Source organism: Antechinus flavipes, chromosome 3, assembly GCF_016432865.1.
Source record: "Antechinus flavipes isolate AdamAnt ecotype Samford, QLD, Australia chromosome 3, AdamAnt_v2, whole genome shotgun sequence".
NCBI classification, from domain to species: domain Eukaryota; kingdom Metazoa; phylum Chordata; class Mammalia; order Dasyuromorphia; family Dasyuridae; genus Antechinus; species Antechinus flavipes.
In genome coordinates this window covers 79,096,701-79,120,464 of record NC_067400.1, presented here as the reverse complement: position 1 = coordinate 79,120,464, position 23,764 = coordinate 79,096,701, and the positions used below count along the sequence as shown (strand labels likewise).

The following is a 23,764-nucleotide window of genomic DNA, read 5'->3' as shown; positions in this document are numbered from 1 at the left end:
GAGAATCTGCCAAAATAAACATAGGAACTATATGAATATAAACATAAAATAACTTGTATAAAAATAAAATTAAACCTAAATAATTGAAGTAATATCTATTGTAATGAGTGGGAAAAGCCAATATAATTTTAAAAATGACAATTTTACTTAATTTATTTAGGTAATGTCATCCCAATTAAATTACTAAAAATTTATTTTCCTGAGTTAGAAAAGATAATGACAAAGTTCATTTACAAGAATAGTCGGGAACTTCAAAGAAACAAGGGGAGAAAGATATAAAGGAAGTAAGACAGCAGTATTAGACCTTAAACCATATTAAATGGTATTAATATTGTTAAAATATAAAATGGATAATTTTGATTATTTTAAATTAAAACTTTCTCATATGAATAACATGCAGCCAAGAATAGAAGAAATGCAGAAAATTTGAGGGAAGAAACTTTCATAGACAGCCTCAGATAGAATGTGATTGAATTGAAATATTGCTATGGTATAGGAAATGATAAGCTGATTAATTTTAAAAAACATGGAAAGATTTGGACTTACGAAAAAAGATGCTATTCACCTTTAGAAAAACACATGGCAAGTGGAAATAAGCATAGTATGGTTTTATATGTGTGTTTGTGTGTATATTTATAGATATCTATGTATATCTATAAATATATGTATAGGTATGCACATGTGTATATACATACATACACATATGTATGTGTGTATATCCCGCTTAATTGTAGCCTGGGGGAGGGAATAAAGTAAAAAGTGAATAGCAAAGAACAAAAGAAAACCTACAAGGAAGTAAAGAACAGCTTTGAAAACAATGTATAGTGTTTCTTATATAGGTTTTCTTGAAATGGAAATTTATTGCTTTATGTTGTATACTCGTGTTTTGCTGAATAGGACAATTTTTTTTTCTTTTCTTATTTTGTACCTAAGTTTAAAATAAGTTTTAAAACTTTGAAAAGAAAAAAGAAAGAAAGAAAGCATAATGGTAGATATGATTGTCAATTTCCATTGGACTGGTTGGGGACATTTTGAGTTTTCTTTAAGGTTAAAAAAAATTTAAAATACACAATAATACAGTGCTTGTAGCAGTCTATTCTTGAAAGTCTCTAAAACTTCTAGGTGATTCCACACCTGGCTCCTAGTTTCTAAATTTGCCTATAGATTAGTAACATTTCAGGTCCTAAACTTTGTATAGAAACCTTAGCCTAATTAACTAGGTAGAAAATTTGCTATTGCTATTTTGAGCACTGGTAAGTACATTGTAAATAAAGAAACAATTAAATTGTTAGTTCACACCTCATCTAACTGCTTAATAACATGATAATAGTTAATTACTTAGAATGCTCATAAACTGTATCTAGTAGAAAGGTAAATCAGAGAGAGGGGGAGAAGGGGAAAAGAAAGGCAACAGGAAGATAGAGAAGGGCTCTTGGTATAAGTAGGATGTTGCTTTGTTAAGTACCAGGACCAAACTTTTCCCATCTATAGAGGCATCTGCCGATTAGATTCTAATCTGGATGGTGAAGATCTGGATCAAAACCCCACTTTAATTGGAACATATGCAGCCTCAGCATGACAGTACTACAATTCTTTTAATCTTTTTAGAAATTTTCCTCTTGGTTAGCCAAGATGGGTTCACATATTTTTACCTCATTCTTACAACATTCTTATGTGTGCTTAAAAAAAAAAAGTAGCAAGTGTTATTTTACAGATTGGGAAGCTGAGGTACAGAGAAGCTATAAAGTGGTTTAGCCATTCATATTATCAGTGGTCTATGTTGAAGGGTAAATCAGCATCTAGGATATTTTGGAGCCCAGACTAATAATAGGTTTCTGGTCATCATCAGACAACTCATCCTCCTAATCAACTCAATGTTAAGACAAATTATGATCTTTTGTGGTTATTCAGTCCTTTCAATTGTGTCCAACTCTTCATGACCCCACTTGGAGTTTTCTTGGCAAAGACACTTGAGTGGTTTCCTATTTTCTTCTCCAGCTCATTTTACAGATGAGAAAACTGAGGCAAAGAGGGTTAAGTGACTTAGCCAGGATCACACAGCTAGTAAGTGTGTGAGGCAGAATTTGAACTTAGGTTATCCTGATTCCAGGTCTGGAGCTTTATCTATTTCACCATCTAACTGCCTATACATATACATGCATGTATATAAACATATCTAGGTGTTTGTATGTGTATATGTATATGCACACACTTGCATCTATTTATCATTTGTGTGTGCACAAACACATGTGTACATGTGTGCAAATACTCATGTGCATATGTATAAATATGTTTGTGTGCATATATTATTTAGAAGTGAGTAGTATAATAGATTAGAAATAAAAATTTGGAGCCAAGAAAACCTAAGTCCAAATCATGGCTATTTGCTACCTCTGTGATCATCAGCAACTCACTTAATTACTCTGACTCAATTTCCTTATCTGTAAAATGGAGATGATAATAAGTTTTACTTCACAAGGATGTTGTGAAGATAAAATGAGATAATATATGTAAAATACTTTGCAAACTTTATATTACTATGTAAATTTTAGCTATTGTTCTACAGCCTAGGCAAGAAGATCTTAGAATTGTAAGGTTTAGAACTGTAAAATATCCCAGAAATCATCTGCCCCTTACCCCCTTATTTTACAGATAAGGCAGTGACTTGCCCAAGATCATACTGTAGGGTAAAAATTTCTTGAATGCAGGGAAAGCTGTTTTCTTTTCATCTTATGTATCCCCTGTGCCTAATAGTGCCTAGTACACAATAGATTCATAACAGGCATATTAATAACATGATGGGTTTATAGTAGACCCATGATTGTTGAATTGCACTGAATTGAACAGAATACAAAGTATTAAAGGTGGGCCTCAAACCTAGTTTTCAGCCTCTAAAACCAATCCTCTCAGATGATCTCCTAAAGAGATTTCTATCTTTTCAAGTTGGATTGCCTAACCTAGCATCTGGCATTTAGTAACACAGAGGCTTGTAGGACAACATAGCATAAAAACTGGTAGGATGATTGATTGGATGGGCAAATGCCATCTATTCCTAGACCAGAACTACAAATTGAAAACAGTATTAATAACAGAGACTTTAGGAACTTTCTAAAATTCTTTTGATTTCCTCATCGAGAGTTTCCTGATGTACCATTTCTAAGAAGATTCTTGGACTCCAAAATTTGGGTTGATTTTGGATTCTATCATTAACTGACTCCAGGGTCTGGAACAAACCACTTGAAATATTGCATAATTTGCTCCTCTTAAATAATGTAGTGATCCAAAGCACTCCACTGTAGCTTAAGAGCAATGATATAAGGGTAAATGCAATCCAGTATGAAAATATTATCATAAAGTCCTTGCGAGACTCATGATGTAACCATGGGAAATGTTCATACTAGGGATGATAGTTTAGTTCCTGAAAGCATTTGACATGTTGGCAAATGGTAAATAACTTCTATTTGAAAATGGATCTTTAGTTTTAAATCACTTCAGCATTTACTTTTAATTAATGCTTTTATATTACACTACTCATATTTGTAAACATTTGCTACTCTATTATGAAGTTTGTATAAATTATTAAAATCATAGCTTTCTGACTAGCTTAAAACTCCTCTGGTTGTTGTGCTTTGTGTGGACAGCACAGTATGAAAGGAAACAAATATATTTAATATCGGTCCGTTTCATACCAGGACCAAATCCCACTGAAATCAAAGCAGCAACAAAAGTAACGTGTAAAGATAAATTTACAGTTTTCTTTGAATTGTTCAAGGAACAAATCGATAAATCAGTGAGTTAGGGAACAAATGTAGGATAAAATAACATCTAAAGAAGCTCCTGATAAAAGCTTTCAAGAAAAAAAAAAAAACTATTGGTCTCTGGACCTGAGCACTAGTTCACTTAAAAAAAAAAGAAGTGGGCAGCAGTGAAGAGAGACTTGAAAAACACATGACTGTGAATATCTGTATTAGATATTTGACCATTTTGAAATTTTACAAAGGTGAGGAAAATCTGCAGCTACAATCCATTCTCCCTACAATCCTTTTTATTTGCTAGATTTCACCAAGCAACAAAGCCCAGGATGGGACTGTGACAGGCAGAATAGACAGAAAAGTCACCAAAGAGAAAGATGACAAAGAATATTTTAATTTCAATAAAAGATGATTTGAAAATAAAAGGTTTGTAATAGCATTAATAACCGTTTTTACTAGCCATGTAATGATTAGTTGGAGCATTAAGAGACCAAGGCAGAATGGTGAGAAGCTCAGCAGAAGTCATTATTACCTAAGACTCCTTTAATAACTTTTATTATTTGTTGAAAATCATAGCAACAATACAGTTCAGTAACCTTTGTGCTTTAAATCCATTTCGTCTAAAAAATGAAAGCTGAATAGAATTTGATATTATGTAGAATCTTTCACTGCTGATGATATCGCAAAAGTGCTTGGCAGAATAATGAGTTAGATACTGATAGCTGGGAAAACTGTATTAGGCAAATGGCACTACCATTGTGTATACCAACTCAGCCTCAGCCTGCAGCTTTGGAACTTACTAAAGGGAGAAAGAATGTGAAGGCTGAGCCTAATTTTCTCCAGTACTTTTGTTAAAAGAATCACAACAGTCTTAGAGTCTCTCTCAAAATTAACAGAGAGAGGTAGAGAGAACTTCCATATATTTATTTTAATGGACCCAATTACAGTTTAGTTGGTGTATAGGCATTCATTTCTGTTACTATAGTTCCATATAATTTCTTCATGTCATATTTACCTTAATCTCCCCAAAATTTGTCTTTTGGGGATGAGCCTCTCACTTTTAGCTGTTTTTCTAAGAGCAAACACAGTCTAGACTAAAGCCACACTTGAAGCCATTCCTGATTAGTTGTCCTGGCAAAGTTTGTGGTCTACTGACAATAGCTTTGAGCTCCGAGGTCCCTCTTAATGCCATATAATACAATTGAATGAGATTTGTGAGGCGGCTTCATTTTTTAACATCTCTTATAAAGCAAGGAATTTGGCATTGTATAATGGAGAGGCATTTGAGGGAACAAATATATTTGGAACATAATTGATATTTCAATATCTTAAGAACTTAATTTGAAGTTTTAAGAATCTAATTCACTGATTATTAATTAGTAATAATACTACTAATAATAGCTAACATTTACATAGTGTTTATCATATGCCAGTAACTATGCTAAATGCCTTATAATTATAATCTCATTTGATCTTTACAATATCCCTGGGAGGTAAGTGCTATTATTATCCCCAGTAGGAGGAAACTGAGGCAAACAGGTTACATGACTTGTTCAGGATTGCATAGTTAGTAAGTTTTCCAAGGCAAAATTTGAATTCAGTCTTTCTGACTTCTTGCCCAGAACTCTCTGCACTTTAGTAACCTAACTGCTCCCATAGAATAAAAGCTCATTGAAGGAAGGGGACTTTTTTCTATCACCAACACCTAGTACATAATAGGTGATTTGTAAATGTTTCTTAAGTGAATATTTGTTTAAAAAGAACAACAATAACTATAGAGGGGGCAATGGGACCAGATATCAGAAGTGTAAGGATCATATTTTGTTAGAAGTTGCTAGGGCCAGAAAATCTTTTGTTCCTTCTGCCTGATCTTCACTTCTGATTTTCTCGACTGCCTTTTGATTTTCGGCTTTCTGAGTACTTTTTACACTGAGAGACACCCATCTCCAGCACTCTAAAGCTGTTCCTTGCATCCTCCCTGCACTGCCCTTTTGAAACTCTGGAAAGCCCAATTCCATGTTCAAAACTTTAAATCATATCCTAGTCTTTTAACCTTGTGAAATGTAGATAGATTTAGACCAGAAAATTTAAGAGCAAATTGTACCCAGACCTTTACTAGCTCTTATTTTCATCCACAAATAAATTTCTAAGACTAATCCAGTTGCTCAGGATTAATTTTGAGAGCTTGTGAGTTTACTTGAAAATATAAATGATCACATGGAACCAAATTCATCTGTGTTTGGAAATTGTGACTGGCTTTCATTTGAAGACAATGCATTTGTGCCTGAAATTGCTTCAAAGTTGAAGGCAGCTGGCCAGATGTTTGTACAGTTAAATTGTACTCAAGCCTTTCATCCAGTATGTTCCCAGGCAGTTGCTATATTCTTTTGTGAAACCGGCCCATAATAATCCTCCAATAAAACAGGAAGCAATTGATTTTTCTACTGATGAAACTTGATTCTCTTCTACTTTCTATGCTGCCTGAGGATGTTCTGACATGTTTTGTCCTCACATCTCTCCATCTTAGTGTGCATCTAATGATCATCATCCTTCCACCCCGGCCCCCTCCCACCCTTACCACCACCCAAATGTTCTCGACATAGGCATCTACACACATACCGACAAAAACACCCTTTATGATATGGTGCTATAATAACCTCCCTTCAAATAGACAGATATTCTTTTATATTCTTTGTTACAAAGGAAGATCCTCTGGCTAGGGAAGGAATAAGGCACATATTTGGTGATACAAAACAAAAGACATCAATAAACACTCCCAAAAATAGAAAGAAAAAATCTGAAATTTTTAAGACCAGGGCGGAAAGGTAGGAATGGGGGAATGGGGCATGGCAAAAGCACATGATAATGGAGGCATACAGTTCATATGAAAGAAGATCTGGAGGTTCAAATGGCCTGCAACAGTCTGACATAGCTGTTCCCAATGCTAAAATGAGCTTAGACTGAATTAAGACAAGTTTGGGGAAGCTAGGAAGCAAAGTGAATAGAGAATTGGACTTAGAATCAGAAATACTCATCTTTCAGAATTCAGATCTGACTTCTGACTCTTAACTAGCTATTTGAACCCGGGCTTAACCCTAGGTGCCTCAGCTTCCTCTCCTGCAAAAGGAGCCGAAGAAGGAGATAACAAACCACTCTAGTATCTTTTCCAAGAAAACCTCAAAATGAGATCACAAAGATTTGGAAAAAGTTGAAATGTCTGAATGCATATTTAATCAGTTGCTTATCTTGTTATGTTCTGTACCGTGCTACTCCAGTCCACGTGTAGTACTGTGTTCTGCTCTAACACATTTTCTTTTTAGGAAGGCCATTGATAGAAGCAGCATGGTACAATACAGTCCTGGGATTTAGAGTTGGAGGGCTTGAATTCAAGTCCCAATTCTGCTGCTTTTGACTTTGATGAGCTTGAGCAAAACATCTTTCTTTATCTCATTTTCTTCATCTGTAAAACAAGAAGCTGAACTAAATGGCCCCTTTTTAGTACCTTCTAACTCTGAGTGGTGATCCTGTGATTCTAAGTTAGAAAATATCAAGAATGTCAGGAAGCTGTTGGGAGCCCCAAAGACTATGTACCCATTAAGAGAATTTAAAGAAAGTCAAGATGTTTAACTTGTAGAAGACAAGATTTCAGTGGGACATGATAGATATTTGCTGTTGTGTGAAAAACTGATAAGATTTATTGCAATTAACACTACTACCCCCCAGAGAAAGAGGACAGAACTAGGAACAATGGGCAAAAATTGGAAAGAGGTAGATTTCAGCTTAATACAAAGAAACACTTCTAACAATTATAACTACCCAAAATGCAATGGAATGCCTTGAAAGGTAGTTGTTCCCCCTTCCTTAAGGCCCTCAATAGAAGTGTGAGTGACAATTAATTGGCAATGTTTTGGAAGAGATTCCTATCTAAATACAGACAAGAAGGTCCTCAAGATCTCTTTTATTTTTGAGATTCTGAATGATATCCCGCATTTTGTTTTTCATTTGTCCCAAGTCCCAGAAATTGGAAAATGAGAAGTAAATTAAAATTTATAAAATTTAGATGTGGAGTAATGTCATATAACCCTTTTCTTTTAGAGATAAGGAAGCTGAGACCCAGAGGAGTCAAATAGTTTCCCCAAAGTCATGCATTTTAGCACTTCTCATGGTCATTTTTTCATGGAGTCAAACTGTTAACCATCTTCAAGCCTACTCACCAATCTCTGCTATTTATTACAGCATGTTTTTTAAATTTGTTTTTTCCATCTTAGTATAACATTTAATGATGATTATCATTCCCCCCACCCTCCCAGTCCATCTTCTCTCTCATCCTTCCTCCTGCTCCTTGCCTTCTCTTCTTTAATGTAATTTAGTAGACATTTATTAATTACTTATTATATGCAAAGTGCTGTAGGAGACTTAAAGAAAACACAACCTTTGCCTTTAAGTTCAGTCTGTAGGAATGGAATAATATATGCATAAATAACTATAATATAAAATAGAACATGGTAGGTCTGCATAAAAGACGTATGAACCCAGGTACTGAAAGAAAAGGTGATCTTAGTAAATATATATCTTTCTGCTTCACTTTGCCAAATGTTCCCTTTCTGGGTCTACATGGGATCGTTCCCCACTCATGAAACCATCCCTCCTACATATCTGTCAAATCTCATTGTCTCTTCTTTGTCCAATCCCTCCCTGGAAAAATCTTGGAATAAAGAGCATCTGTAGATGACTGGTTTTCCAGATATACCTAATTTTACCTAAGTTCTGGATCTTCTGGGCCATCAAGTTAGCTCGGATCTTCCATAGTTCTTGCCTAGTTTGTTTCAAGGAGCCTCCCTTACCACATTTCTCTCTTCCTGTCTATTGGGTATGTCCTTTGCCAAGTGGAATCTTCTTAAAGCAAATATCTCTCTTCTCAGGTATCATGAGTAAGTTCTCATTGTCTAACAAATAATTATCACTACCTAACTAGTTTCAAGGCCTCCATACTCTGGCCTCAATGTATCTTTCCAATCTTTTGTTCCATTTATCGTTCTATGCTCTTGTCAAACTGGATTTGAAAAGGCATTCTTCTCTCCCTAAGTCTTTTGTACTTTTATATTATCATAATAAAATGTGAAAAAGTGTTAGTTAAAAAGTTTCACATACATATGTGGAAATTATTATCATGGGGTATTGTATAAAGCAAACTTGACTGTTACATGGCAAGGGCCAGTAAAGTTGATTTCTTCAATAAGCACATTTGTTTTTATATTTACATTTCGGAAATGTCTGTACATCTTGATAGTAGTTGATGCTGTTTAATGCCATCCTTTTGTGCTTAGAACTACAAATGGAAATCTAAACTTGACTGGTTTTAGTTGTGTTCATCAATTTTCCACTTTCAGTTTCTTTCTTCCTTCCTTTCCTTCTTACCTCAAATGTGGTTCAATAGAAAAGTCAATGATTCTGTAGTCAGAAGACATGAATTCAGATTGACCATCATCATTACCTATGATCACATTAGGTAAGCTTCTGCTTATCTAATCCCTAAAATGATTAAAATGATTCTTAGTTCAAAATCTGTCTCTATGTTATTGCTTTTCCCCATTTCCAAAATAATTCTGCTTTCAATCTCATCTCAAATTCCAACTTCTTCATGTGGCCTTTTCTGATTGCCTAACTATATACAATTCTTCTCTTTTCTATACAATCATAATATTTGGGAGGAACAAGGAAATATATATGAAAAGCTTTGCAATATTTAAAGTACTATGTTAAGTCAAGGAAAGTCAACAAGCATTTAGTTAACCTCTTTTATATGCTAGGACACTGTTATTATGAGGTGGTACAGTACAAAGCCCCAGGCCTGGAGTCATTTAGACTCATATTCCTGAATTTAAATCAGGCTTCAAACATTTACTAACTGTGTGACCCTGGACAAATTTAACTTTATATACCTCAGTTTCCTCATCTATAAAATGAGCTAGAGAAGAAAATGGCAAACTACTCTAGTATCACTGCCAAGAAAACCCCAAATGGGGTCAAGAAAAGTTGGGATCACTGATATAAATGAACAACAGTCTGTCTTGTGATTCTGTCATCTGCTGTCAAGGTTCCTTGAAGGCAGGAATAGTCTTTTGCCTCTTTTTATCTTCTCATGGCATCTATCATAGAGACTTGCATAAGTAGATATACAAGTGAGATAAACTTTTCACATATTCGTTTGTTTCTTGATTCAATGTGATCACTTCCAAACATAGACTAATTTCTTTTCCATGCTGTAAAAGCTGGCCAAGTTAGGGCAGAAAAAGACCCAGAGGAGTCAGGAGCTAAATCATAGAATGATAGTGGCAACAACAGCAATAATACCAATAGCACTCCAAAGTTGGCAGAGCATTTTATATATTGTTGTCTTGTACAACAGCTTCATATGCCAGTCAGGCCCGATTCAGGCTAATCCTGTGGATCAGAACAAGTCAAGAGATTCATGGACCACATAACATTTATAAAAGTAGTTTCTTTCCTAATCAAAGCATGAAAAGGATTTTTAGCAAATATAGATTGTTGGTTGGTTGAATTGGATACAGCTTCCTTCCAATGAGATAAAATTGGTAAAGCACTTAGTACAGTGTCTAGCATATAATAGGTGCTTAATAAATGTTTATTGGATTCTTCCTTTCTTCACCTCTGGGATTGCCATATTAGTAAGTCTCTTGGAAGTATGTGTTAGTTCTCATGACCTGGATCAATTAAGTCTCAAGAACAGTTCTCTTGAATTTTTAGGGCAGCAAGGTGGCTCAGTGAATAAAGAACCTGATGGGAAGTCTGAAAGATTCATCTTCCTGAGTTCAGATCTGGCCTCACATACTAACAAGCTGAATGATTCTGGGCAAATCATTTAACTGTTTACCTCAGTTTCCTCATCTATAAAACAGGCTAGAGAAGAAATAGCAAACCATTTTAGTATCTTTGCCAAGAATACCCCAAACGGGGTCACATAAGGTTGGACAGGACTAAAAAGGATCATGAAATTGGGACAGGGAAAGGCTAGGAAGGTCTGGAACCATCTATCCCACCCCCATTGTTTTAGAGATGAGGAAATTAAAAGTCCAATTTACATATGCCCAGAGGAGGGATGTGACCCTAGTTCTTCTGCCTCTAAAGCAATGTTTTCCATAATACCAAACTGCTTTTTATTAGAGAAAAGCTACTTTATGTGGCCAGGATCTTCCACTCTTGTTATTAGTGGTAAATACTGCTAATTTACTACTAATTAGTGATTAGTTAGTAGTTAATGCTGCTCTTCCCACAATTTACCATCCTGTTGTGGCATTTGCTTGGCAGACTTCTAGACCACATCACCGTACCTGCTGCATAAATCTATTCTGTATCCTGCCACACTTAAAAGTAACTTTACAAAATCAAGTCCTAAATGTCTTATGTCCTTATTTCATAATGCAGGCTTACTTGCTTACCAACATCGCTTGTATTCTCTATGAATCTTTGATCCCAAGTTTTCCGCAGCAAGAATTGGTTGATAATTATATTCTTCTCATATCTTAATAAAGTGTATACTGAGCTTTCTTCTGTACTTAGAAACAGTGATACTGTTGTCCCTAGGATACAGGGATTATAATAATACCAAAGACAATTTTACCCTCCCCAAATCTGATTATATGATTTTAGAAATTATTCATGGGAATTAAGGGCTAGATATGGGTACCTTATCTTAAACATTTTATTCCTCTATCTAGAAAAGAATTCAAAATCAAATTCTTTTCTTCTATCAGGGGAGAAAAATGTTACTGCAGAGGGAAAATTATACTGGAGCAGGATTGATCAATCGATTTTCCTCCCCAACTACTTGATTAAATTAATGGATATAAAGGAACATAATGTAGACAATGAAGTGTGAGGCTTTTCTTTTTACAGACTTGTGATTGGTTGCATTTATAATTTGTAAAAAGGTGAAACTTTGAGTGGTCACACCTGGAGTAACATACACAAATAAAGGTTGTGAAATTGGGAGGGGTCCAGTAGGGGGTGCTATAAAAACAACAGATCTTCACATTTTTAGATTAAAAGAGCTATCTGGTGTTTCTGCTTTGTGAAAAATAAGGAAATATAAGAATGGAAATAATACCATCAGAATTCATCCCTTCAAAATGGTAAGCTCTGGTAGTGTCTGAAACCTAGCTTTGAAAATAAGCCAATGACTCTTCCATGACCATGAAATGAAATAATGAAACATTTGGATAATTAGGGTCCAAGACTAAAGATCTTAGGCAAAAAACAAACAAATAATCAAATGATATGTTCTTTTACATTGACATTCCTTCTTATTAAAAAATCAGAATCTTCTGAAAAGATCCCAGGACATTTGTAAAGCCAATTGCAGATACTTTCCAACTGGATTCAATTGTATATAATCTTGAGCTCATTCAGAGAGCTCTTCTCTTAGACATCAAATTTGGATCATTAAATCCTATGGCATCCACTTTCTGTAACTCTCTTACCTTTATAAAGGAGAATTTAGGAAATATTCCCACCATCTAATAGGATAAAAAAAAAAAAAACTTAGTAAACCTCCCCTACTTTTTCACTTGCTAAAGTGGTGCCCATGACTTTGGCATTATCTTTCCCTAACCCCATCCCCATCATCACATGTTAATAACAAAAGTGCTATCAGACTCTTTTCTCTCCCTTCTTCCCTCCCTCTTCTTTCCTTCCTCTCTCTTTCCCTCCCTCCTTCTCTGTCTCTGTCTCTCTTCCTTCTCTGTCTGTCTCTGTGTCTGCTTTCTGTCTATCTCTCTGTCTCCCTCTGTCTGTCTGTCTGTCTGTCTCTCTCTCTCTCTCTCTCTTTCTTTCTCTCTCTCTTTCTCTTACTGTCTCTTTCACTCTCTCTTATGTTTGGAATGGGACAGGAGTTTGTAATTTCAGAACAGAAGCACAAGTGAGATGTGTATTTGGCAACTTGTCTCCTTAAGTAGATCTTCTCCCCACCCCCATCTCCAATTGCTCAGTAATTGTCACCTCTTTTTAAATTCCAGAGAAATGTTATGAAAGAAAATCTGAAAATGGTCACGTCTACATCTGAACTTTATCCCCACTCAAATCTTCTACCAACTGCCAGGGCCCCCTCCTCATAATACAAAGGAAACCAGAGTGGTGAAAGTTAGAAATTTTTCCACTCTTTTTTGTAACACAGGTCATCAAATGATCATTATATTTTATAGTTCTGTAAAGTCTATAGAAGTTGAAGCTATGTAATATACATTGCAGAGTGTTCTCCTAATCCTGGTCGACCACATTCGTGCCTGGACCAGGGGATAAAGGCCTGGTAACTGGAAACCTGACACTATAGGAATTCCAAACACAACTTCAAACTGAAAACAGTGCTCTCTATCTCGCTCTCTCTCTCGCTCTCTCTCTCTCTCGCTCTCTCTCTCTCTCTCTTCTCCCTCTCTCTCTTCTCCCTCTCTCCTTTTCCCTCTTTCTCTCTCCCCCCCTCCTCCCATGGCATGTTTTACTTGAGAGCCTGAGATTGTATTAGTTTACATTATCTGATTTTTTTTTAAGCTTTGCATTATTTGGAAAAGAACGGGAGCAGAAAGCACCTCTTCAAGCTCAAGCCCTAAAGAATCTATGGCTGATGTATTTGTGGTGGGTTTGTGTCATGAGCTCTTCGCCCCTGTTGAGAGCTGTAGTAGCTTATACAGATGGTAGCAAGGGTTTCATTTACCTACCACTTGTGCACCAAATTTGATTCTCAAAAACTATGTGCCTCCTCACCAATTTTTAATCTTTCTTTTTTAAAAAAAAAAAGTGTTATAGTTTAAAGATCTGTTTGATATTTGCCTCATTTCTTTCTGTGTACACAGACTTTGTAAGACTCAAAAGAGCTCTAGTCTGCTACTCAGGAGTTTTGCAAGTAATGACTTTAATGCTGTATCCTGGGAAGGAAAATATCTACCTTTCCTTTTACTTGTCAATCATTTCTGGCTTTTTAACTCTCATATTTTGTGTCCCTTTTGAGTTTCCTCCAGCTGGTCTCTTTTCCCTTCATTATTTCCCAACTCACTAACTTTCCTCCATCCTTCTCAAAGAGCAACTTATTGAGATATCCAGGATATATCTAGGGCCACTAGATATCACTTTAAGCCGTCGGAGAATTCTAGAGAATCTTAAGTGTCTGAATTTGGAATTCTGACACCAGCACCTGATTGTCAGTGCTGAAGCTTTCTGATACAATTTGTAAGATTCTTGCTCTTTACATTACATTTGATAAAAATCTGAATCAAATGACTAAACTTACAACAAAATATATAAATAGACTAACATAGTATCATAATAAAATTATATTCATGAATGGCTACAACTGCCCTGTAACCTTGTATCCAGTTCATTCTGATTGACTTGTGGATTCAATGTAGCATCATTTTTCCCGAGTGCCTCTTAGAATGTCAGTGGTGATAGATCTTAAAAAACCATAGGACTTTATTTGTTCTTTCATCTTGAAAAAACTCTCCCTCCCTAACCCGTCTGACACACAACTGTTAAAGTGAGTTTTCTAAAGCATCGGCCTAAGTATATCATTGCCTTGCTCGATAAACTGCTATGGCTCCTTGTTGCCTACAGAATCAAATTCAGTCTCTCCCTTTGAGTATTTAAAGCCCTTCAGTCTTGCTTCAACCTGTCTTCATTGACTTATTACTCCACACTCTTCTCAGTTACTATGTAGTTTAGCCTACCTTTGTTTCTATTTCTCACCTATAACATTCCAGCTCCTATATCCATCACCTGGTCCAAGCTCTTCTCCAGGCCTGGAATTCACTCTCTCTTTACCTTTACTTTTTAGAATGCTTATCTTCTTTGAAGCATAGTTCTAGTATCACCTCCTACATGAGTTCTTTCCTAATTCCCCTAGTTGAGGGAGGGGGGAAAGAGAGCTTTTCTTCCACCCCCCAAATTACCCTGCATTATTTTATTTTGTGAGGTGCTTGTTGTTTCATGCTATAGAATGCCAAGTGCTTGAAAATAGGAATACATCTTTGTCTTTCTATCCTGAATAATTAATATATAATAAACACTGGTGAATTGACTGATTAATTGGTCCTTCTGCCTATCAGAAAGGGGAAGAGTCTTGGGCATGATATTTTCCAAAGAAAACAAACATTCCTCCCCCTCCATCCTTTCAGAAATGACTGTGATATCCTTGTGAGATTTTAAATGGAAAGGGTTTTTTTATTCTTTTGGAAAAATAATATCATGCATAGATAGAACTCACAAGGTCACATGAAAAATGAGATGTCTTAAAATAGTGATGCATTCTCTATTTGGATCGTTGTTTTAATCAAAATCTCCAGAGGAGGTTGCTCCTGGATTTCTCACTGTAGATACAAAGCATGCAGTGTCTCCATGATCAGTTATTTATGATGGCCTAGAATAGTATTGGTTTATATGTTTATCCACAAAAGTAAGGTTCCAGACCAATAAAGAAACCGCTGAAAGGGGATGTTTAAGATGAGCAGATCCATCATTTAATCTCCCTCTTCTTCCTTTATCTTTTGCCAAAATCCTGTAATTATTAAGGGTAGAGTTCCTCCTCCCCTCCAGGTTTAAACATTGCTTTTAAAAAACTAAGAAATATGCTTCAAAGAGATCAGTGACAAAAAGGAAGGGTCCCTTCTACACCAAAATATTTATGAGCATTCTGTGATAAGAAAGAACTGAAATATAGTAGATGTCCATTGGTAAGAGAATTCCTGCACCAATTTTAATATGTGAATGTGATGTGATATTAAGTATAGTGCTCTTGATTACTAAGTACATAAGAAATTATAAACATGACATATACCAAGAAGCAAGGAAAATTTTATATGTTCATATAAAACATCATAAAGCAAAGTAAAGTAAGGAGGATCAGGAAAACAGTATATACAATGATTTCAAAAAAATAAATGCAATTAGAAGACTTTTCCCCCCTTCTTTGCAGAGGTGGGGAAATGTAGATGTGAATGACGATTGATATCAGATCTTTTTCAGTATGTTGGCTAGTTTTGTTGAACTGTGTTTTCTATTTTCTTTATTATAAGGTTTGGCTCTTTGGAATGGGGAAGGGGAGCTAAACTTTGAGGAATCTAGGTGATATAAAGACAAAATATATCAATAAAATTTTACTTAAAAAAAAAGAAAGTAAGTAAATGCAAGGGACAGCTAGATAGCACAGTACAAAGAACATTAGCCTTGGAGTCAGAAAAACTTGAGTTCAAATTTAGCCTCAGAAACTTACTGACCGTGGACAGGTCCCTTAATCCTATTGCCCCCAAAAAATAATAAATAGAAAAAAAACTAAATGCTATGAAATTATAATGATCAAGATTGATCCTAAATAAGAGTTATAAGATGACCAGCACCTCCCTGTGCATTTTATAGAAGTAGGGGACCATAGGTGTGATCCTGAATATAATGGTAGACTTTTTTTTTAATCTTGCTTGGTTTTATGGAACTTTTTTCTTCCTTTCTTCATTTTTTCATATTTTTTGAAAATAGTGGGAAATACAGAAGCAAAAATTGCATAGTGATATATATATAATTATATATAATATTGATAAAATTATTTTTAAAAAGAACAATAATGTGGACAGGCACTTAGAAATTTCTCTTTGCTCAGAAAAAATGTATCTAGTAGGTTAAAGAAAATATTTGTAGAAAGTTTCCAAGCAAGAAAGTCCTATGAGTGTCAAAGACCTCAAAGGGAGAAATATTCAGTATCTTTAGCACTTTGAAACATTAAATCTGTGTGTTTTCATAGGCCAACTTATTGTTTTTCTTTTCTCCCCAAAAGATAACTGTTATGATGGATTTTACAGAATAATATGGTTTCCATTATTTTTGTTCTTGACAAAGAACAGCCACCTCACTCTTGGTTTCTGCCACATGTAAGCACAAGTCTCAGTCATAAAGTTTCCCCTCCAAGGAAACTGGGAATGGGATCATGAAATCATCTCGGGCTCTGCCCTGTCTGCCCATAGAAAAATGAAACCTCACTTTTCCCTTCTGTGAAAGTTGGGCCCTGTCACAACAATGAGGTGTGTGAGAAGAGACACCAATTGTCTTCAGTGCCTGCAGAGAGTCCGGACTGTATCTCGGAGGGTGGCTTCCGCCCCTTCAGCACTTCGTCTGGCTTGTCTCACCAAAAAAACAACCCAGAGTGCCTGTCTTTTATAATGTGCTGTTTTAACAGAGAAGAGTCTCGAGGGAGAGAACAGGACCCTAAAAGTCCAAGGCCTGGAATTCCTCCTTTCTCTCTTTCCATTTTAAACAGGAAACATTCACACTAAGAGGCTCCAGAGGGAGAGTTTGGTTGTGTGTTCATTTTGAGGCAGATAATATTTGTGAGTTGTGTCGTATGTCAGTGATTTACCCTGTGGGCTTAAAGTGAGTGCAGGAAAACCACGTTTCACTTCATGCAGAGAAAGTTCTTCAGGGGAGTTGGGGAGGAAACACAGGTTAAGGCCTTATTTTTTTTCTAAGTGTTTTGGAAATCTCCAACATGGACTAAAAGAAAAATTGGAGCTGGTCAGGGAAAGACTCAAATTCTGAGATGAAAGAGTTGATGGATACTGAAAACATTCTCAAATGAAATAGACTTCAAACAGAAAAGAGAGATGAAATAGTAATCCTGTTTCCCTCAGACCATCAGCAACAGATGAGATATTTGTATCTTGTGTACCAAGGGAGTTGGATGCCCAAAGTGTTATGGAATAAAACTCCACAGAAATGACATCTCCAAGAGACCTTTCTGGATTGGGCACAACCTTTCCCCTCAGATGTCACACAGCATTTTGTTTTGTAGCCCTCTAAATGAAGGAATTCTTATCCTTGTTAATGTCATGGACCCCTTTGACAGTCTAGAGAAACTTGTGGACCCTCCTCAAAATAATTTTTTAAATTTATAATAAAAGGAAATGTACTTTTTTAGGGTGAAATTAGAAAAAATTGGGGGAGTATTTTTTCCTTTCAAGTTCAAGTCTTCCCCCCACTCCTGAAATCTCTTTATTCTCATAAGAACTTCTGCAACAATGTAATAACTGTTTAATGATCTTTTTATTCTATGACACCGAAACCTTGATGTTTCATCATTTCATAGATATTGATCTGGAATTTCAGTTCTCTGATTTTGCACATGAGCAAACTAAGAATATTTATCATTATGTGACATAATATTTGTTTTCAGCTATCTCTCCTTAGCATCTTATATCATCTGCTGACCTCTAGATAATATAGTACTTATATTTGTTAGTTGGAAAATTGGTTAGAAAATTGAAAGATCTGAGTTCAAAACCAGTCTCATTTACTTATTACCTGTAAGAGAGAGAGAGAGAGAGAGAGAGAGAGAGAGAGAGAGAGAGAGAGAGAGAGAGAGATAATTCATATGTAGATATAGATAGATAATAGACACTGATCACAGAGATGATGGATGTTGAATGAATGAAAAGATGGATATGGATAATTAATATGTAGGTATAGAGAGATGATAGACACTGATCACAGAAATGGATTGATGGACAAATGGATATGGATAATTAATATGTAAATATAGCTAGATGATAGACAATATTCATAGAGATGGATGTATGGATATATTTAGTTAACATGTAGATGTAGATAGATGAGAGACAGTGATCAGAGAGATAGATGGATGGATACAATAGGTGATATATAGATATAGATAGATGATAGATACTGATCACAGATGGGTGGATAAATGCATAGATGCATATGGATAGATGATAGACAATGATCACAGAGATGGATGGATAGATGTAGATAGATACTGTGTAGATATAGGAACATGATAAACTGATGATAGAGATGAATAGATAACCAGGCAGATTAATGTATTATGGGGGAGGGGGGTGAGGGGGAACCCACTGGATTTGGAGGCTGAAATTCTGGATTCAAGTCCTAAGTCCTCCTGTTAGTCTTTGGACAAGTTGCCTTCATCTCCCTAAGCCAAGCTGGTTTCTCACTACATATCATATGACTTCTGTGTTCTACTTCATGGAGTTCTTATGAGGATCAAGTGAGATATAGTTAAAATGCTTTGTAAATTATAAAGAGCTATAAAAATATCAGCTAAAAGCAATGGATGGAGCTCTGGACCTGGAGTAAAGAAGACCCAAATTCAAACCCAGACTCAGACACTTACGATGTAACCCTGAGCAAGGGACTTAATCTCTATCTGATTCAATTTTCCCACTTATAAAATGGGTATGATAATAGCACCTCCTTCCCAGGATCATTGTAAGAATAAAGTGAGACAATATTTGTAAAGTGCTTTGCAAAGCTTAAAGATATTGTTATTACTGCTTTTGGGAGGCATTTTAAAGTAAATCAACACAAAAATTTTACTAAATAATGGTACCTTGTGATGACCGCATATTTTAAAATCAGCTGGAGTCAGGAATTCAGGTTAAGGAAAATCTTCAATCTTTATTCTTTTTGAGGTCAGCAGTCTCTTGCCGCTTCTCTCTCTGCCCCTCTGCCTCCACCCACCAAAATCGTCATTGCCTATACAACACATCAGGACTTGCACAAAGAGTGGGCAGGGGCCATTCTTTCTTCAAACATATATATTAATAGAGTATGGTCCAATTACTATTTAGCCTCACGTGCTTGGGACCTCAGTGCATCAACTCGAACTTCAGCCCATAACAGTACCTGCTCTGATTCATGTAAGAGTGACAATATTAACTAGTGGGTAAAGGATCAGGCTTAAAGTCAGGCTTAAAAACACCTAGGTTCAGGCAGAGTATTAGAGAGATTCGAATGCTGGTTTGAAGACAGGAAGATCAGAGTTGGAATGCCTTTTCAGACAACTATCTGTAAAACCCTAGGCAAGTCATTTAACTTTTTAGGCCTTAATTCCTCCATAAGTAAAGTGAAGGGATTAGATTTGATGACTTTTAAAGTCCCTTTTAGCTTTAACCAATTAAATGACTGGATCAAGGTCTCATGGCAATGAAAAAGAGTCATTGAGACCTTGATCCAGTCATTTAATTGCTCAGTGCCTCAGGGAACTCTCTAAAGCTGGGATTTCCAGTCTGCTTTGGTAGAGGGAACTCCCACCCTGGGAGTTCTCTGCAAGTCTGAAAATGCAACCCTGAACCAAATGTTTAATGAATGTAAAACAGTTTACTCTGGTTTGCTGACAACTGTCCCAAGTTAAATGGGACATGGCAGGAGCATCAATCATCATGATGCCTGGTAGGATAAAGACATAGGAATATAGAAGGGGGGCTTCCCCAGTGCATTTGTAGAGCTGTATTCACATGCTCACATGTTACTTGTCACAGGCACCAGAGCTTGTCAAATCCTCATTGATTCAGGAAACTCACAGAGCTGTTTTACCATGAGCCTCCACAACTTCTAGGGTGTTTTCTTCCCCATCTGGCAGCTGGTTGAATTAACCACAGCTACTGTCTTCTTCCATCCGAGCCCTTCCCTTTAGGAGCTCCAGCCTTTTTGAGTACTGAAGTTAAAAGAGCTTGGCAGACTGATGTGTTTAAGTTGCTGTTTTTGTTTTCTTAAACAGAAAAGAGGAGGGGGAAAATGGCAGGTGGGAAGGAGCAGGAAGGTGTGAATATCTTTGCACAGAAGGTTTATGAGATTGGCAAAGCTGCAAACTTAACTCATCTGTTTATCCCCGGGCTAGATAAGATGCAGTCATCTGCACTTTGTTTAAAGACTTTCTGCTCTTATTACAGCAAATGGAATAGGAGAAGCGTACTGTCTTCCAGTGGGAAGATGAGTAGAGGCTGCAGAAGAAAGAAGTCCCTCTGTGTTCACTTCCCACTTGCCTTAGATCTTTAGCAATTATGCACATTGAAGAGTGTGGAACTTGCAGCTGGCTTGGTTCTTACCAGGCAGTTAAGTAGTTTTAGAATGTCTAGAATGAAATGTGGCAATGTCTCTTACCCAAAAGCTGTAATTTAATATCACTGGTTTCCATATATAATTTTTAAAAGTTTGGGCCCATTCTCCCTGGTGCTAGAGTCCTAAGGGGAAGTCCCAGGGGAACATGGAGGCTGCTAGGAATGGCTTCCAGAATTGGCCAATTCCAAGATTAAGACCATTGAACTGCCAGCACCAAATCTAGAAAAGGAATGGAGGCAGACAGATATCCCCTTTCATGTCTTCTCACCATTCACAGGTTTCTGTGAAAGAGATCAAATTAAGTCTAGATCCTAAAATTAGAAAGACCTGGTTTCAAATCCTGCCTCAAATACTAATCGTATGACTTACTAGCTGTGACTTTGGGCAAGTCACTTAACCTTAGTGTCAATTTCCTCATCTGTATAATGGGAATAATAAGAGCACCTTCCTCAAAAGTGTTGTTATGACTTGTTGTTCAGTCAAGTTTTATTCTTCATGACCCTCTAGACCATAGCACACTAGATTCTTCTATCTTCTACTGCCTCTCAAAGTCTGTCCAAGTACATGTTTGTTTTTTCCATAATATTATTTATCCTACTCATCCACTGTCATCCCCTTCTCCTTTTGCCTTCAATCTTTCCCAATATCAGGGACTTTTCCAATGAGTCCCTTCTCTTCTCAAAGTAATTAAGCTTCAGCTTCATATTTGAACTTCCAGTAAATAGCTTGAATTAATTTCTTTAAGTATTGAATAATTTGACCTCTTTGCTGTCCAAGAGACTTTCAAAAGTCTTTTCTGGTATCGTGATTTGAAACCTCAAATGTATTAGTGTATGCAACTATGAAGAATTTGCAAATATTAAACTGACATATAAAAGTCAGTTATGATTGTCATCACAGGATTTAGACTTTGGAGAGACCTTCAAGTTCATCCAATCTAGGGTTTCTCAACTGAAAGACTCTAGAGTCTGTGGATAGATTTCAAAGATTTTGGATGGGGGAAAAATTATATCCCCATTTCAGGACAATTAATTTTCCCAAGTCTTTTGTGCATTTTAATAAGTTATTCTGAGAAGAGGTACTTCACTACACTACTAAAAAGTTCCAAGTTATAATTTTTTTTAAGTTAAGAATATATGATCTGGTTTAACTCCCTCAGTTTACAAATGAACTTCAGTATTTGACCTTCCAGTGAATAGTCTGAATTAATTTCTTTAACTATTGATTGATGTGACCTCCTTGCTGTCCAAATGACTTTCTTTTTCTTTTTTTTACAATGTTTAGTATTTATTACATAGGCTTTTAAAATATAATAATAACTTTTTTATTTTTCAAAGTACATGCAAAGATAGTTTTTAACATGCACCCTTGCAAAACTTTGTGTTCCAAATTTTTCTCCCTCTTTTCCTCCCTTTCCCTAGACAGCAGTAATCCAATAAAGGTGCAATTCTTCTAAATATATTCCCATATTCCCACAAGCTTACAAGAAACATCAAAGGGAAAAATGAGTAAGAGAAAAAACAAGCAAACAAACAACAACAAAGGTGGAAATACTATGCTGTGATCCACATTCAGTCTCCATAGTCTTCTCTCTAGATGTGAATGGCTCTGTTACAAATCTTTTTGGAACTGACCTAAATCACCTCATTGTTGAAAAGAACCAAGTCCATCACAGTTGATCACCACATCTTCTTGTCATGTGTACAATGTTCGCTTGGTTCTGCTCAATTCACTCAGCATCAGTTCACGTCTTTCCAAACCAAATGACTTTCAGAAGGCTTTGAAACATCAAATGTAATAGTGTATGCAGCTATGAAGAATTTGCACATTAAGCTGTTGTATTAAACCGAGACCTAGTGAGGTTATTTCTTGCATAAAGTGGACTTAAGTAGTAGAGAATACAGTCTGAATTTGAGTTCATGACAAGTCCTCTGGCATGTTGGACTTTGGGTCACTTAGGACATGGAAATTCTCCAGCCTCTTAAATCGTTTTGTATGGAACCATGGCTTTTTTCCCCCTAATATATGTTTTTGTTTTCTCCCTCTAGACGAGGACCTACAGAGCCAGCAGATTATCTAACAGGACCTCGGTTGATATACAAGGAAAGACAACTTCCTTATTATCCAGGAATGCAACCCATTCATCCTCCTAAAGGAAGTTATCCCCGTGTCCAGGATGTGAGGCTACCAGAACTTCACTATCCTCAATACTATCCACCCCCTCCAGCTACCCACCACAAAGGACCTTTCCGACAAGATGTTCCACCTTCACCACCTCAACACCCCAAAGTGCCAGCATATCATGAAATAGGCAAAATGGGACAGCGGGCAGCCAGCCCAGAACAATACCCATATAGAGCCCAGGATCCCCGGCAGAAAAATCCCATGACTGCAGCCGTTTAGCGGGACACCGCCAAGATCAGCACATCTAGGAAAAAAAGACTTCTGAAATTGCCTTCTTCTTTTTTTCTCTCAGTCCCCCAAAGTCATCCTAGCTATGAAATTATCCATGAACTGGAACCATTCTTTCTGCTGCAGGTACAGATTAGGTTCTTCTCGCTGAGGAAATCACTTAAGGCCAATCAGAAGGGTGAAAAAGGAAGGTACAATATGTCTGATCAGGCCATGAAAACAGTGGTACTGTACATTAAAATGCTTTTAAACCAGTTAAACTCAGAGCAGAAGTGGTAGCTAAAAAGTAAATAACATCTTTAGACACACTAAGTGGAATATCCCAGGGCTAAATAATATGCACCACTGGACCTTTCCACACATATGGGCACACGGGAGCACGCACACACACACACACACACACACACACATACATACACACACACACACACACACACACACACACACACACACACACACAAAACAGTCCCTCTGTTAAAGATTACTGCCAATGTTAAGACAGTCTCTGCTACAGATCTTTGGCTATTTGGGAGCCAAGCAACAGCAGGCTTTTTACAATCAGAAAGCCAGTTCCTAAGGCCACAGTGTATACAAGACTGCTAATTTGGTGCACCTGGTGTGAGTTATTATTTTAGCAAAATAAGAACAGAAAAAAATAAGAAAAAGCAAAAGTG

General features: G+C 36.4%; 1 protein-coding gene across 2 annotated transcripts in view; it reads left to right on the top strand.

Moving 5' to 3' along the window:
• The window catches only part of PARD3B (par-3 family cell polarity regulator beta), a 1,324,210-nt gene extending 1,300,712 nt beyond the window's left edge, over positions 1–23,498 (top strand). For both annotated transcript variants that reach the window (XM_051983714.1, XM_051983713.1), the window contains one exon: positions 22,727–23,498. In XM_051983714.1, coding sequence (XP_051839674.1) covers positions 22,727–23,081 — 355 coding nt within the window. In that variant the 3' untranslated portion in view covers positions 23,082–23,498. The remainder of the gene's footprint in view (positions 1–22,726) is intronic.
• The last annotated feature ends 266 nt before the right edge of the window (positions 23,499–23,764 follow it).